The 16,091-nt window shown below is 43.4% G+C and overlaps 1 protein-coding gene across 2 annotated transcripts in view; it reads left to right on the forward strand.

Moving 5' to 3' along the window:
• Positions 1-15,331, forward strand: part of REST (RE1 silencing transcription factor) — a 32,751-nt gene extending 17,420 nt beyond the window's left edge. For both annotated transcript variants that reach the window (XM_078676195.1, XM_078676194.1), the window contains exons 3-4: positions 6,257-6,340; positions 10,967-15,331. In XM_078676195.1, the coding sequence (XP_078532321.1) occupies positions 6,257-6,340; positions 10,967-14,847 (3,965 nt within the window). In that variant the 3' untranslated portion in view covers positions 14,848-15,331. The remainder of the gene's footprint in view (positions 1-6,256; positions 6,341-10,966) is intronic.
• The last annotated feature ends 760 nt before the right edge of the window (positions 15,332-16,091 follow it).

Here is a 16,091-nt window from a genome sequence, read left to right on the forward strand (position 1 = left end):
ATTCAAAAAAAATTTTCCTGCTTGCATTTTCTCCTCATGGGACGGCTACAAATTAGAGGGGGGTGAGCTACTGAATTCTCAAGCCAGATGCTTGCCTCTGGCTCAGCTTGTGGGCCAGGCAAGCAAGCCCAAAATGAGCTGAGCCTTCATGTGGCTTCTGCCTGCCATCCATGCCTTAACCTCCTGCGCCAAGAATTAGCATTGATGCAAAAAAGGACATAGAAAGAGATAACCATCTAGTGGCTGAATTACTCAAATAAAACAGAAAACCTTGGATCAACGCCAGCTTCTTCACTTGACAAAATTGTGTGATCTCAGTCAAATATTTTATTTCACGAAGTCGCCTCATTCTTATCTCATATGAGTGCCTTTAAATGCCTGATATGCACTGTTCAAAAACCTTTTGTGTTTGATTTAATAGAATATTGCTCAGGTATAATCAGAATCTAGGCAACATAAAACTGACCGGAAACTCAGTTGCATCTTAGTTCTCAAATTGTGTTGTCATTAGAGCAGGGACGGAATGTTTCGTACTTTATGTTTAAGAACTATCACTTTTAGTAAATGCACCTTATTCCAGTGATTTAAACAAATATTCTTTTTTGAGTTTGGAAAAGTTATTTGTCATATTTTTATATGATGTTTATTAAATGATAGACATGTCAGATATGTTTATGCTAGGCTCTTACCCTGGCTCTCGGAGCCAAGCTAGGCCATTGGCTCGGCTTGCCATGTTAATGATTTGGCTCTGCCACCTCTACTGAGTACAGCTCTTTCAATATGACAACCTGCTCAGTATAACAAATAAATCTTTGTGTGATCCAGGGCGTGCTCTGACCTTTGTATTCCTTTGACTATGAGCAGTGTGCTTTGCACCAGTGCCTCCAAACATGCTTTGATGGCGTGTTAAAAGTGCCCACCGAATGGAGCGCACGGCTGTCTGGATATGGCTTTGATGACTTGTGATGTGTTTTTGCTGCATTGCGACCTCACCAGACTCATTATTCTGCTTGAATACCACCTCACCCGTACTGGGATTCAAGGGGTCTAGTCTAATGTCTTCTGCACAAAGTAAACAAAATGCGCTACTGGAGCCACAAACGGATCGTGTTCTCTGTTAATTCACCAATCCTTCCTTTTGTTTCCCTTCTTTGTATTTTTGTCCCTCTTGCTTTGTTTTCCTCTTGAACGTGCATGTGCTAAGTGGTCTGTCAGCTGTATGAAGCCTGTAGTGTCATAACACATTGTGTAATGGAAAACAGGGGTGTGTTCCATTTCAGTACTGGATCTCGGTCAGTCTGACAGTGCATCATACTTGGTGGCTCTGGTTAATGTCTTGTATGAAGTGCTCCCTTGAATTCTAGACCTACTGCTATAGCGCTGTTCTCAAATGTCTATGGTGGAGAGTAGTGTTGCAAAAGCCCAAGTGAGTGTTATACGTCTACAAAATTACATTTGTTGTGAATTGTTTAGTGCCATTTCAAAGTGACTGCCATTTCAAGTAGCTTGCATCCTAAAATGATGTGACCATGTAAAGTATAATTTCTGTGCTGGGTCAGGCCTAGTGGGGTGGAGGGTGCCCATTGGTCAACAGACCCATTGTGTGATCGTTGATTCTGGGTTTTGCAGAACCTGGCTGGGGTGGATTGGATCCCAGGGCCTTCAGGTCTTCGGCTGTGAACAGTGGGGTTGGTGGGAAGTTTTCGAGGTGAACCCTCTTCTCAACTCTAGGCGGTTCAACGCAATGGAGGGTTATATGAAAGGCATCAGGTCCGGATACAGAAACTATATGTAAGTGTTGTTAACATTTTGGGTGCAGTGTAGCAGGCTTTTGTTTCTCTGTCAATGGAACCGTCGGTTTCCCCTGTCCATAGGGACATCTTTCAACTAACTTTTAAGATAGGACATTTTAATGTGGGACAGCTGGGAATGTCTGCCATAAACCAAGAAATCCGAAATCTACTTTGGTTGGCCATGTTCTCAGCGTACCATAGTGTTTGAAACTGTATTTGGCGCGCATTAGAGACAGTACGGTAATTGTCGGATTCGCCCCAAACGCTTGAGTTAATTGCTCATTTTTCTCTGATTTATCGGCCACGATGTAAGGTTTTGCAGACCAGATCTTTTTGTGCGCATTTTACCCTTGTTCGGCGTTGCCGAGTGATTGATGTCAAATCGTCTGGGCAGTCCAATGACTTTCCCATTGTTCCGTTTTAATCTTTTGTTAAAAGCCCTGATTTGTGGTGTTGCAGAGTAGCTGCCGGACTAATTGTGAGCGCCCTGTTTAGTGGAGCTTTGTTGTGTTAACACTGCACTTGTAAGCCTGTCTGTTCACTCCCCGGAGAACAAAACCGTTTGTGTGGAAACCGCATGTGCTCGACTGTTCTCTTTTAAAAGTTTGTTTTAGATTGGTAGAGAAGGAAGATTTCAGGCTTTAGTCCTTTGTCGGAAAATGAAGGCCACATGCTGGTCACATTTTAGTCTGTATTTTTTTTTCCGGCGCTAAAGGAAGAACTTTCGGCGTTCGTGACCTGAAGGTTTTAATGTTTTGAGGTTCAAAGTAGGCTTGGCAGAAAAATAATTTTCAGGTTAGAATACATTTAACATAAAACAGATTTGAGCAACTGAAACAATTCAAAATACGTGGATTAAGGGATGCTTTTGATTTAGATACGTACGTTGGTAAGACAGTTTATTATCAAATATCTAAGGATATGTGAAATGGTACTCCTTATAAGATCCCTTGTGAGTAAAACATGCAAACCTTTCCCATGGGAGGGGCGGAGGGTGGTAGGAAGAAAGATCGAAATATACCCCGTCTTCCTATTCCTCTATCTCTGCGTTTTCAAAAAATCTGACGGATCTGTGCAGCTGGTTTGACCAGTAACTAACGGGTCAACAAAATCTCCATTAAAGGTTAATTGTTTGGAAGTGTTGCACATGCAGGCAGGGTTGGTGTCCACAGTCTTCTGTGCATGTAAATGTCGTTTTCTTAGCAGTAGCAGGATTCAAGAATGGACTCTGTAAAATATGCTGCTATGAATATCTTTGCGTTATGTGTACCTGCATTTGGGTCTCCCTTCGCACCCACTGCTCAGTATACTGCCTCTTTCGTTTGACTGTGCAGTGTTCTACTAGTGTTGTCTGCCTAGAAGCGCGCACATGTACCTCTGTATTCAACATGTGACTTACTTGCCCCCTGGCCTCGCTAAATGGGGGGTCGGGGGTTGTGACGTGTGATGAATAGCCCATCAAATTCAGCTGTCTGCAGAGGAGCGTCAGTACATTCCCGGAACCACACGTTCAACACACGAGAGGACAGGGAGGCCTAGAGAAATAATCACAGTGCTAATCTTGTACCCTCTGGGTTTTTCCAAGTATTGTAACCAATAACAAAACCCTTGCCACTATAATGATCTGTGAGATTCCATATTATTACAGAATGAGTATGATGCAAGTGTCCGATGACCTGTGTTCACTCTTGGGTAGCTTGGCAATGAGCAGTCAGGCTTATTTTCAGAGCTCAAGTGTAAAGTATTGATACAACACCACCCTCGCAACACACTAGGTGTGCCACAAAAAAACTCCACATCGTATTTATAAAACACTTTTCTTTGTATTACACAGACAAACTGAAATCAAAACGAGATACACATTGTATATACACTTTATAGTTTTATGCAATTGTCGAACTTCCCCATTGAAATCAAAATTAGACACACATTGTATATACACTTTACAGTTTTATGCAATTGTTCAACTTTCCCATTAGTAGAAAGGTCAAACAGTCACAGGTCTTTGACAATGTCTTGTGACTCTCTCAACCCCTCAGTAACACTAGCCAACAATACACGTTGCATCTGCTGGCGTCCCATTGACTAGACAGTCGGAACCACCTAACATGGAAAGAGACAGTTACTTAGTTTCGTCCATCCGGATTAGATTTACAGGCGCCCGGCAGCACCTGCATGAGTGTGGGATCGATATTCTCCCCACCCCTGTAGACGAAAGGTTGTGACCCAGGAAGCTGGCGCGCTTCCAAGTCTGGAGAAATGTTTTCCCCTCAAGATGAGTTGTGAACTGCCGTAGCCCGACAGTCAACTGTGGGTGCCCACAAGGCACACAAAACTCCTCAGGCCTCGTCATGATGTTCTCCACAACAAAGTGCCTTGTGGCATGGGTCAAGGGAGCCAGCGACCTCGGATAGAGGCTGCAGTGTCAGGCACTTTCGTCCGCCCAATCTGGAGGTTGAAGACAGTCTCATCTCCTGGCTCAGGTTCCCCCAACACCCCTCTGACACCACACGCTCCAGAGTTCAAGCTAGCACAGGTCCCCTTGGTTGCAAGCATGGTTCCCGCACTCCTCGAACTCCTCACGTCCGGCACCTCAGGTGGCTGCTGATCTTTACGAGCACAGTGTGATGACGATGTACATTAGGACGGTCCTTGTCGATTACTTCCACCCGTTTCCGCCGCACACACTGTGGTCCTTATGATCTTGTGGAAACTCTGGGATCCTTTGTGTCCGTGGGATCTTGTGGACAGGAGGCCGGCAAACAGGCCCTCAGAGAGTATTTAGGGACCCAGGCCACAACAGTTGCCACTTAGCTGCAGGCCAGCAGCGTTCAGGCAAAATCCACCAAGTGATGGTCCCCTTCCTGGCCACCACAAGTCTGTGGATACTCCAGTTCCAGCGTGGAACCAGTGTAATATGGTTCCAGATCCAAAAGCGTCTCCACTTTCTAAGGCCAGAGCGCCAGTAGTTATACCCACTTTGACTGTGGACGATTCGATCAAAGTCCTAAGCCAGCAAAACAAGGTCAAAACATGAAGTCGCCAGACTAAAAGGTCAGAGGAGACCATGCCAAAAGATGTCGGGTCTAACACTGCCCTTACATCTTATTGACTTTAACACAGAGTTGTTCCTTTAAAGCCCAAGTCCCATATTAAAAAGACATCTTTCAAAGATTCAGAAAGATTCAGAACGGTGTGATTAGTTTGAAGCCTACTTAGGTTCATGAACTTTATCCTTGCATTCATATTTCTAGAACAAAATAACTCCGGCCTTTTTCTGTCTTTATCACATTTGTTAATAAAGAAATCAAATCTATAGCATGTAACCTAACCGTTTTCCAACTAACCAATCGTACCATAAGCATTTCTTAATACATGGCGTTCTGTACTCTGTATAAACGCCAGTCTCTGATTTCTTTATAATAAGGCGACTTGTGGTGCACCCAGTCGCTGATTATAAAGAAAAGCCATCAGAACTAGACTATTAAAAGTTATTACAGTCTAGTTCTGATGGCACACGGAGCATAATTAAATCGGCTGTTTAGCAACATTGCTTTTCTTTCTTCCGCTCTATTTTTTAGTTTACAATGACTAGCAGAGATAATATTTTAGTTTTTTGCACTCCTTAGATAGAGTAAAGTTGGAATCTTCCTGCATGTTTTTTCACAGTCTGAGCTAGTTAGCGTTTTTTAAACTGATTAATATTCAACTGTTCTAAAATCTGTTTGCACAAATAGCTAACAGGTTTTAGATGGGTTTGTTTTTGAACTAGGGGTTTTATTTCTATTCTTCGTTTGCAGACATGCTGGCTCTTTCGTATAAAATGTTATGTTATATTGATTAGTATAGCACACTAATCACCTGAGAGAGTATCCAGGCCCTTGATTGCCACGCACCAAGGTTTTAAGTGGTTTGTGGGTAAGGTGATGGTGTGACTATGTATTATAGGGAATAAAGTACCCACTGGCTTACACAATAAGGATTTTACACCATACCTTATAAAGGAACTTTGCCTTTAGCCTCATTCCTCTAAATGGTTATGGAAGTCCTTGGTGACTTGTAGTATCCTTATAATGTATGGCAGGGGATACTTTATCCCATATATTATGGGCTTGTTACCATAATTCATTTAAGTCACTGTGGCCGCATCCCAAGTAATTTATTTTTTTTACTTCAATATTATATATGGCGGAGAAACAACGTGTTACATTTAATGTAAAAATACTTCACTCTCTGCATTCTGGTACATGTGGACTTCTGCGTTTTCCTGACATTATATTTTGTGACATTTCATCAAAGGAATGTTCTGTTAGTTATTTTCTACATCAAGTGCAACCATTTTGCGAAACTGTTAAAACTTCATTGGTAAGTTATTGGGACCAGTTACTATTTTGTATTTGTACTGTATTGCACCTTCTGGCTCTGTTTTTTAAGCTATCTGTATTGCTGTTTTTCTGTTGCAGGGGAGCGTCCATACCAGTGCATTGTGTGCAATTATCAAAGCTCACAGAAGACCCACTTAACGAGGCACATGCGCATACATTCAGGTTGGTAGCAAAGTATGGTTTTCTTTCATATTTGAATCACAAAGCAGTGGCACAGACTGCCCAGGTCAACACATAAAGACACACACTATCTGCTTGTTTACATAACAAGTAAGCTTGAGATGCAATTGTCACCCTGGTAAAAATGTTCAATTTCCCCTTTTTAAATGTTTGAAATCTTACTTAGCTTGTTGTTTTATACCATATGTGATTCTGTACATCAAATTTCACAAAGTAACCAAATGTCAGTCTGTAAAGATATGTTTAGGTTTCAACATTTTACTAGTCTCTATACCTCTTCGAGGGATGGGAACTACAACCATCAAACCGGAATTAGGTTTAAACAATCTTCCCCTGTTTTGGATGGAGGGGATTTCACAAACAAACAAGCTATATTAAAATAAAATCCTAATAAAGCCCTGGTTCGTGTTTTTTTCCCCCACAGATTTATACCAGGCTGATCTACTATTATGTGTCCCACTTCTCACCTAGGTATTTAATGCTGCAGAGCTAAAAGCGACTATGAAAGTTTCTATAGCGAGACAGTGGATCCACATTCTATGAGTTGAAATACTGTATAGTAGTGGGGCCAAAACTCGCCACTTTGTACCGGATCAATCTGATCCATTGCAAGAGGCAAAGACCTGCTATGCTCCAGGACTGGTATCCATGATATCCAGTGTCCTGTAGGCAATGGGACATTGCCTGGTTTCACCATGTCTTGCTGTAAAAAGCTGTGGGTTTGGGATTGACCCTGGAAACTGCCTGCTTGCTGAGAGGGAAGATGGGTGACCCTTGTCCCACAAGAATTTGCCTGCCATTGAAGGAAAACCCGGCTGCCAAACCATTGAAGGAAACCCGGCTGCCAAACCCTGTGTGACCAGAGGGAGCAGAGAAAATGTGGGCGAGTGCTGAGGAAGCTTTTAAAGTGCTCACGGTTCTCTGGTCTCCCTGCCTGACTGCAGAACCAAATCAGACTCCGGAGGGGCCTTATCCGACTTGGCCAGTGTCCACTGCACAGCAAAGACTGCCTGATTTAGACCAGGCAGAGAAAGACACAGATGTACTGTGCTGACTCTAACTTTGTTGCATTTCGACTTTCCTAACATTCAACGAGGCAAAAGAATAGTTCCAAGTTCCAGAAGGTAATTTCTTACATTACGCAAAAATCTTGCACGCAGTCTGCGAAATGTGGACCATGTTCCCCGAGGAATCAAAGGAGTCGCGCACTCTGGCATTACTGCTGGACCCTGGGTCCAGCAGAGGGCTCATCTCACGTATTTACAAAGCACTGAAAGGAGATCACACGGTTGACCTGTCAGCAGCCAGGGTAAGATGGGAGGCGGCGTACCGTCCCCACTAACTGACGGGGAGTGGATGAGGGCATTAGAACAGGTGGCCGAGGTAGCCGGTAAAGCTCGGTTTAAACTCACCCAGTTCCATTATCTACACCTCACACATCAGACCCTGCAGTGGGTGGCGTGGTTCACCCCAGGGCGACCCTCAGCATGCCCACGTTGCGTTTCAGACCCTGCTACTTTCCTCCACGTGACTTGGAGTTGCATACGCCTACAAACATATTGGCATCAGTTGACACAGATTCTCCGCACCACAACGGAAGTGCGAGTGGAGGCCTCCATTTCCCAATGCCAAAAAAGGGGACCCGGATACGGCACAAGTTTGCACTCCTGGGCCTGGTTCTGGCTTAACATTGAATCACCATACACTGGATCCAATCTACCCCCCCCCCCCTCCCCCGCCCCCTCTAGATAAATGGAGTGAGGGGGCGTGAGAGTGGGGCGTGGCTGAAGTGTTGCCTGAGGGCAGTGAGAGTGGATGAGAATGCAGAGGAAGACCTGGCGGCGTAGGGACAATAGCTTACGGGAATGGCGCTCCCCACAGACCAGAATGAAAGTGAGGTGAACCCTACACAAACCTAGAACCACACTCCAACTGCACCTCACATAAATAATGGGAAAAGCCCTCTCACCCAAACGTAAATGCACAACATGCCAGTCTCCCCGAAGGCCAGGCCCTAGACTCAATTATATACATCATACATGGGTTGGGCGCTGCCATCAGTTGTTGCCAGGGTTTTTTTTCTCCAGTTTAGTAGTTTTGCCTTTTCTCATTTAACATACATTTCTCTTATTAACAATACTGAGGAGCATTGCTATGTACATTGATCTGCTGGGTAAGAGGATGGGCTTGCACACCGTCAATGGCTATAACATGTTTAGAAATGATACCATTGCAGGCGATATGCGAACAGTTCTACGAATTGGCAAGTAATAATTTGCTCTTCATTGTTTGTCAATGACGTACTGTAGCATGTATATGACGGAAGTTCAATGTGATACTGTGCAATGTCATTAATAAAGACAAGTGTAAACAAAAGTAAAAAAAACTCTGTTGCACTTCAACGATAGGACCCTTCTCTGCAAACACTGGAGCATGCTGTAAGATATCTTTATGGTGCCCCTGCTTTGCCAGTCAACTCACCACAGAGAGGAGACCGGGTTGCCCAAACAAGTGCCAGTGAGCGCAGAAGGTCACCATGTGACACGTCCACCGGCTCATCTACACTTGGTAAACCAGAGTGCACACCAATCAGGAAAATCGATACACTGACAGACATTGACGGTGAACCTTTGGCTAACCGAGTTTGGAGGAACAATTTATCAAATATTGCTATCCCTGCACTATGACTGAAGAGGCATTTGCTACGGTCTGACCTACTGGTCACACATGGCTCTTAAGTTTCTCAGCAGTGACATGTCCTGCACCTGAGCTTTAAATGTGATTACTTCTATGTTTTCGTTCTATAGAGAACCCCATAGTCCATGCTTGGAGATTCCCTTACTCCGTATGTTTTGACAAACTTTGGGCTAGACATTACATTATTGTACCTTTTGTGCGCTTGTTTGAGTTCTGACTGCTCGTCCTTGCGACCCTGAAAGTCCTATGCAGACAATGTACTTTTCCCAGTTTGCAGAGCCATGGAATGACCCCAGGCAAACGACCTCAAGCACCACAGTTGGAACCCGTCTGCCCTGTGAACCACTACCCCGAACAAGGATAGCTCCTATACTGTTGGCAGCGGCATCACACAAACATGCACCAGTGGTTGATGCTGTGTGATAGGTTGTGAAATTCTATGCTGTGGAGTTATTTCTGCTTGGAGAAGCAATATTTGCCATATTCCACGTGGTCATATTCAGTGTAAATATCCAATTGGGGCATCTCAAGAGTGACGTTGTAGCTCCCTTTACTTAATAACTATAACTCTCAGTGTCTGGTGAAATCAAGCAGTGCATCACTCTTTGTCTTTGCTTCATTAAATATTAAGTTTGTTTACAGGCTTGCCTTTCAATCAAGCGTTCGGTTGTAAATGGCAAACTATTTTGGAGAGCAGGTTCCAGAAACACAGCGTAGTACTACACGGTTGAAAGCGTTCCATATAGTTCAAGAAGGATTGTAATCAAAGCAGTGCCTTGAGTGTCCCTGCATTTGGTATTTTGGGGACTGCAATATAATTAGATTTTTCATTTATATATGATAACCTTTGAAGAGGCGTGTATACTGGTTAATGTACACTTGTTTTCAATTTGAAAAAGAAACAATTTTAAAATGTATTTTGTATTCATTATTTCTACAGCTACTGCCATTTTCTTTTAAATGTATAATATTGTATCCCCTCCAATTGTATAGAATATAGTTACACAACATTTTTTTTTATTTTTTATCTTGGTTCATTTATTTGCACTCTACGTCCTAATACTTAAAACCTCTGTGAACTTTACATATTTGCACTGTGATAATCTAGTTTCACAAACTCTTAATTTCTGTCTCTCTACAATGCATTCAATGGACCAGTTGGGTATGAATTCAGTTTGGTAACCTAGTATTGTGTATACTGGTAGGTATTTCTAGATAAATGTGACCCTATGTTTGCTGCCTGTGTTTGTTTCAATTTCTTGATGTTGTCATGTGGATATTGTAAGTGTATTGTTTTATAAGAACTCACTGACTCAAATTGATAAGTTTGAATTCTGCCCAAGTTAATAATAATCTTACGATAATGCCTTATGCTGGCTTGTGGAAAAATGATTTCCTCCTCCTTATTAAAAAAACAGAAAGTACACAAATGCATGCATAATTCAGAGGCTGCGGCATAGTGTTTAAAAACTATTTTGCAAACATTGGCAAATTAATATAAAAGCGAGTTTGTGTCCATTCGCTGTATGAATTTCGGATACCCCCGTAGACTGACAACCCTATTGGCTGCCACATATGGGTACCATAGATTATGTATGGTAAATGGCGCACCTCTGGAAGACATGCACTAACTAGGAATCGCCCTAATGTGTATGAAGCACTGAATAAACACAGTGTGCTGCTGCAGAATACAGTTGTATGACAAACTGTGCAGTGGGGTCAGCTGATCTGTAGGTCCATACTAAATTACTCCCAGTTTGCAGGGACTCTTCAAACTGTGTGATTTCATTGAGTCAGAATTTGATTGGCATGTTTTATGTCCCAGACAAAGTGCATGCAATGGCTGTAACTTTTCTTCGTTCACACTAGATCAAACTACACATGGTGACCAATATTTTTGTATTTCCCTAGGTGAGAAACCTTTCAGATGCGATCAGTGTAGCTACGTGGCATCAAACCAGCATGAGGTAACACGGCATGCGAGGCAGGTGCACAACGGGCCCAAGCCCCTGATCTGCCCACACTGCGACTACAAGACAGCGGATCGAAGCAACTTCAAGAAGCATGTAGAGCTTCATGTCAGCCCTCGGCAGTTTATGTGCCCTGTTTGCCAGTATGCTGCATCCAAGAAATGCAACTTGCAGTATCACATCAAGTCCCGGCACTACAATTGCTCCTATATCACGATGGATGTATCCAGGGTGAAGCTAAGGACGAAAAAAAATGATGCAGCCGGTTCAGATTCTGCTGCTAATAAAAACACTGAGAAAGTGCATGCAGAAGTGACAGAGAATGAAAAAGCTGATGAGCCTCCACAAACTGAGGAAGAGCAGAGGAGTTCAAAAGCAGAAAAATCGACCACTGAGGACTGTGCGGAAGAGCCTACCACCAGAATTCGCAAGCCTGTTGCCAAAATCAAGGATGTTGCTGAAAAAGTGAACAAGAAAAAGAAAGAGAAGTCAGTAAAAACAAAGTGCGTGAAAAATAAGGTGGATGACGATTCTGGTTCTGTGGAGGGTGTCCAACAAAAGGTAGAGGCCGAGTCTGTTTCTACGAAGGTGGATAGGTCAAAAACAGCGGTGGAGTCTATTCCTACAAAAGGGGAAAAGCGAAAAGTAACAGTGGAGTCTGTTCCAACGAAAGTGGATAACCAAAAGACAGAGGCTGGGTCTGTTTCAACAATTGTGAGCACCCAAAAGGCAGATACTGAGTCCAATTCAACAAAGGGTGGTAGACGGACGACCCAGACTGAGTCAATCTGTACGAGGGGAGATAAGCGGAAGGCAGAGAGTGAGTCCATCTCTACCAGGGCAGATACCCAAAAAACAGTGGCTGGATCTGTTCACTCAAATTTGGACACCCAAAAGGCAGATACTGAGTCCATTTCATCAAAGGGTGGTAAACGGACACAGTCTGAGTCAATCTGTACGAGAGGGGATAAGCGAAAGGCACAGGTTGAGCCCTTGTCAACAAAGGGGGATATGCAAAAAGAAGCAGCTGAGCCAATTCCAAGGAAAGGGGATAAACGAAAGGCAGCAAGTGACTCACGGTCTTCTACAAATGGAGACAAGCAAAGGGCAGATGCTGAGACAATTTCAACAAAGGGGGCTAAGGGGAAGACAGAGGCTGAGTCTGTTGCATCAAAGGGGGATAAGCAAAAGGCAGAATCTGAGCCTATCTCTACCAGGGCAGACAAGCGAAAAGCAGAGGTTGAGTCTGTCTCTACCAGGGCAGATAAGCGAAAGGCTGAGTCCATCACTACAAGGGGAGAAAAGCGAAAGGCAGATGCGGAGTCAATTTCAACAAAGGGCGATAAGGGTAAAGGAGAAGCTGAGTCTGTTGCATCAAAGGGGGTTAAGCGAAAGTCTGAGACCGAGTCTATCTGTAAAAGGGGAGATAAGCGAAAAGTAGAGGTTGCGTCTATCACCACTAGGGCAGATAGCCAAACGACAGAGGCTGAGTCTATTTCATTAAGCTCACCCATACAAAAGGCAGACCCTGAGTCCATTTTAACGAAGGATGATAAACGGACATCCCAGACTGAGTCAGTCTGTACAAGGGGCAATAAGCGAAGAGCACAGGTTGAGCCCTTTTCAGCAAAAGGGGATACGCCAAAACAAGCAACCAACTCCGTGCAAAGGAGAAGGGATAAACAAAAGGCAGCATGTGAATCAGTTTCCACTAAGGGAGATGATCAAAAGGCAGAGGATGTGCCGGTATCAACAAAAGGGGACAAGCAAAAGGCAGATGCAGAATCCTTTTCGACAAAGGAGGACAATCCAGAGTCCGCTTCACCAAAGAGGGATGGGCGAAAGGCAGAATTTGAGTTTCCCACTACGAGGGCAGATAAACGAAAAGCAGAGTCAGAGTCTGTCACTACAAGAGGAGAAAAGCGAAAGTCAGATGCGGAGTCTGGCACTACCAGGCGGGATAACCAAAAGGCAGAAGCTGCCTCTAAAAAGGCGGAAAAGAGGAAGCCTGAGACAGTCTCTATCGAGGGGGTTAACCGGAAGGCAGAAACAGACTCGCTTTCTACAAGGAGGCATAATAGAAAGGCAGAAGCAAAGCCCACGTCTATGAAGGGGAATGCACTGAAGGCTGAAATTGAGTGCACTTCACCTCCAGTGGATGAAAGCAGCCTACCAATGAAAAAGAGGATAGTGGAAGAAATTCACCATAACACTCAAATAGTTCAAAAGAAGGAAAAGATGGTCTCCAAAAAGCAAAAATGCAGCCAGAAAAAGAGCAAAAAGGAGAATTTAAAAAATACACAAAGCAAGAAAACAAAGATCGCCGCTGGGAAAAAGAGCAAAAACATTGTGGTCCCGCAGAAATCTTCTGTTGGAATGAAAACCCAGCCCTACGCATCTGAGACCTCTTGCAGTCTGGTTAAGGACAGTGAACTTGCTGAGGTGACACTCCTGCTAGGGAGCAGGTGCACACTTGTGGATAATGTGGACAAAGGTATCCAGTGCCAGATGTCCGAGCAGATACTGGAGGCAGAGACTAATGCTCAGCATCTGCTGGATGCACTGGAGATGAACAGGGAGGCTGCCAAACAGTGCAACAGTATAACTAGTCCAAAACATCTTGCCCCCAACTTGACTGATATTCCACATTTCGTCACTCCAGTGGAGCTGACAGAGGAGCAACCAAAGGGAGCTCGAGTGGAAGAAAAGCGTGGTAATGAGCTTTTCGAAACGTGCAAAGGCCCTCCGTTAAGCCAGACCAAGCCATATGAACATCCAATAAAGGAACAAACTAGTGGCACACAGCAAAATGAGGGAACCAAAATGCGCACAGAAGAGCAAGCAGGAGAATCGGAAACAAGCATGGGGCATCACAGTAATGATATGAGAATACTCGAGGTACAGCTGGATAACGTGGAGATTAATACAAGGCAACACACAGAGGGTAAGGACATTCGTTTAGAACTTGCAGGGCAGAACGCAGACATCCTTTCAGAGCCTGGAGAACTGCAAAATGGTGGTTCAGAAATTGTGACGCTGCAAAAGAGTGAATCTGCAATGAACATGGAGCTACAGAATGACAATGCAGAAATTAATGCAGATTTACAGAGCGCGATTCCAGAAATGCAGGATACTTCTGAGATTTGCACAGAAGTGCCTAAAGACCACTCTAAAATGCACACAGAGATGCATCCAGACAATGTGGTAGGCAGTACACAAGTGCATGTAGAGCAGCGTAAGGAGGACACTGACAAACAGGTAAAACTGCAGAATGCTGAGCTCAGAATGCCTGTAGAGCATCAACTGACAGACACTGAGAATACAGGAAAGCATAGTGAGGATACAGGTGTAGTGCGACAACTAGTGCCATCTGAACAATGTGTGACTCAACATGCCCAAGGCTCCAACCCAGTAGAGGGTTTGACTAATACTGTCCCTTTCACAGAACCAGATTCTCCAGTCAAAGCTGGCCAGGCTGCCTGCAAGACCGTGCCTGTGCCATGTTCTAGTAAGACAGGAAGGACTGTGTCTGTGGAGACTGAGGACGATGAAGGCATCCACAGCCACGATGGCAGTGACATCAGCGACAACATGTCCGAAGGGAGCGATGACTCTGGGCTGAACGGCGCCTCGTCGAATTCTGAGAAACCCGAAAACAAAGCTCCTGCACCAAGTGCAACAGAAAAAAGTGCAACCAGGGATCATTTTGTGTGCATATTTTGCGATCGTTCATTTAAGAAAGAAGATGAGTATAGCAAACATCTAAACCGTCACCTGGTCAATGTGTACTACCTGGAGAAAGCGTCAATGGGGCAACAGTAAGCCACTCTCAGATGTGTGGCTGAGTTGCACTTCCTTTGCCTCCTGCAGTACATTTTTGTACAGATCTTTGTAAACCGTGTGCTTTGAGCATAGTTTACTCAAGTGTGGTGGTTGACTGATAGGAAAAAAATATTGTACCACAGGATGAACATTGGGTTAAATCCAGCATCTCTAATGTAGAGGGATGGCCCCAGTTATGTATTGTATCTCTGAATGAGAGACTATTTAGTAGGTGTAATAGCATTTGTGCTCTAAATGTACTATTGTGACTCTGTATATATTTTTTGATCGCTCAAACAAGTAAATTATTTTTCAAATCAGAGGTCTATTTTGGGTGATAAAGTAGACTGTGTTAATGCTTGTTTTTAAACGTACACCCGCCTATGTACTCCTTTAGCAGACATTAGCTCTGATTATTAGCAAATGTCTTGTTGGGTGAAGTCGTGCCTCAAATTCGTATGAAATAAACTTTGCTTCAGTTGAATGAAGTGAGCACTTTGTGGGTATCTTTAGCAAAGTGGAGTTATGAGGTCTTTAAATAATTAGCAAACGGGTTTAGTGTGAACATTATTTTCATTAGCCCCTAAAATGTTGGCATACTACATAGACTTTAGTTTCCAACTATAATCAAATTGCCTGCTTCGATTATTGTTTCAAAACATTCACGTGAGCAGGGCATCGCCTTTTATTCTGATTATTTAAGAGGGTTTTTTGGGGGCCATCTGTTTAACTGAAAACAACTGCTGTTGACCTTAAAACGAATGACCTTTCCAAAAGTTCTTCAGTTAGAAACCAGAGAAAAACTGCAGTCTCTGGTTCCTTTACTTTAGCTTCTTCAATTAAACAACCGTTTGAAAACTGTCATGCTTCTTGCTTTGGTCACGTATGCCTCGGTTTTAAACGCTGCAGAACAGAAATGGATTTGTGCACAAAAAATATAGTTTTCTACAGTTTCGTTTGTGCGGCCAGGAATTAAAATCCTTGGCGCTATGTACCTGGATGAGTGAGCTTTTGTGAACCTATTTTGTTCTGTTTGGTGCTTCAACTGTTCTATTGCACATTTGAGTTTTATCTTTACTATGCAGTTTAATTAGTGTTAGTCTGTATACTGTACTGTATTTACACTTTATATATATATATATTATATATCCATAAATATATGTGCATGTTTTTTCTATGTGTGAAATATTATTTTGTTTTGAAAGGTCCAGCATGGCAGATTACCAGAGGTCATTGAATATGTG

Source organism: Lissotriton helveticus, chromosome 2_1 (genome assembly GCF_964261635.1).
Source record: "Lissotriton helveticus chromosome 2_1, aLisHel1.1, whole genome shotgun sequence".
Classification (NCBI taxonomy): domain Eukaryota; kingdom Metazoa; phylum Chordata; class Amphibia; order Caudata; family Salamandridae; genus Lissotriton; species Lissotriton helveticus.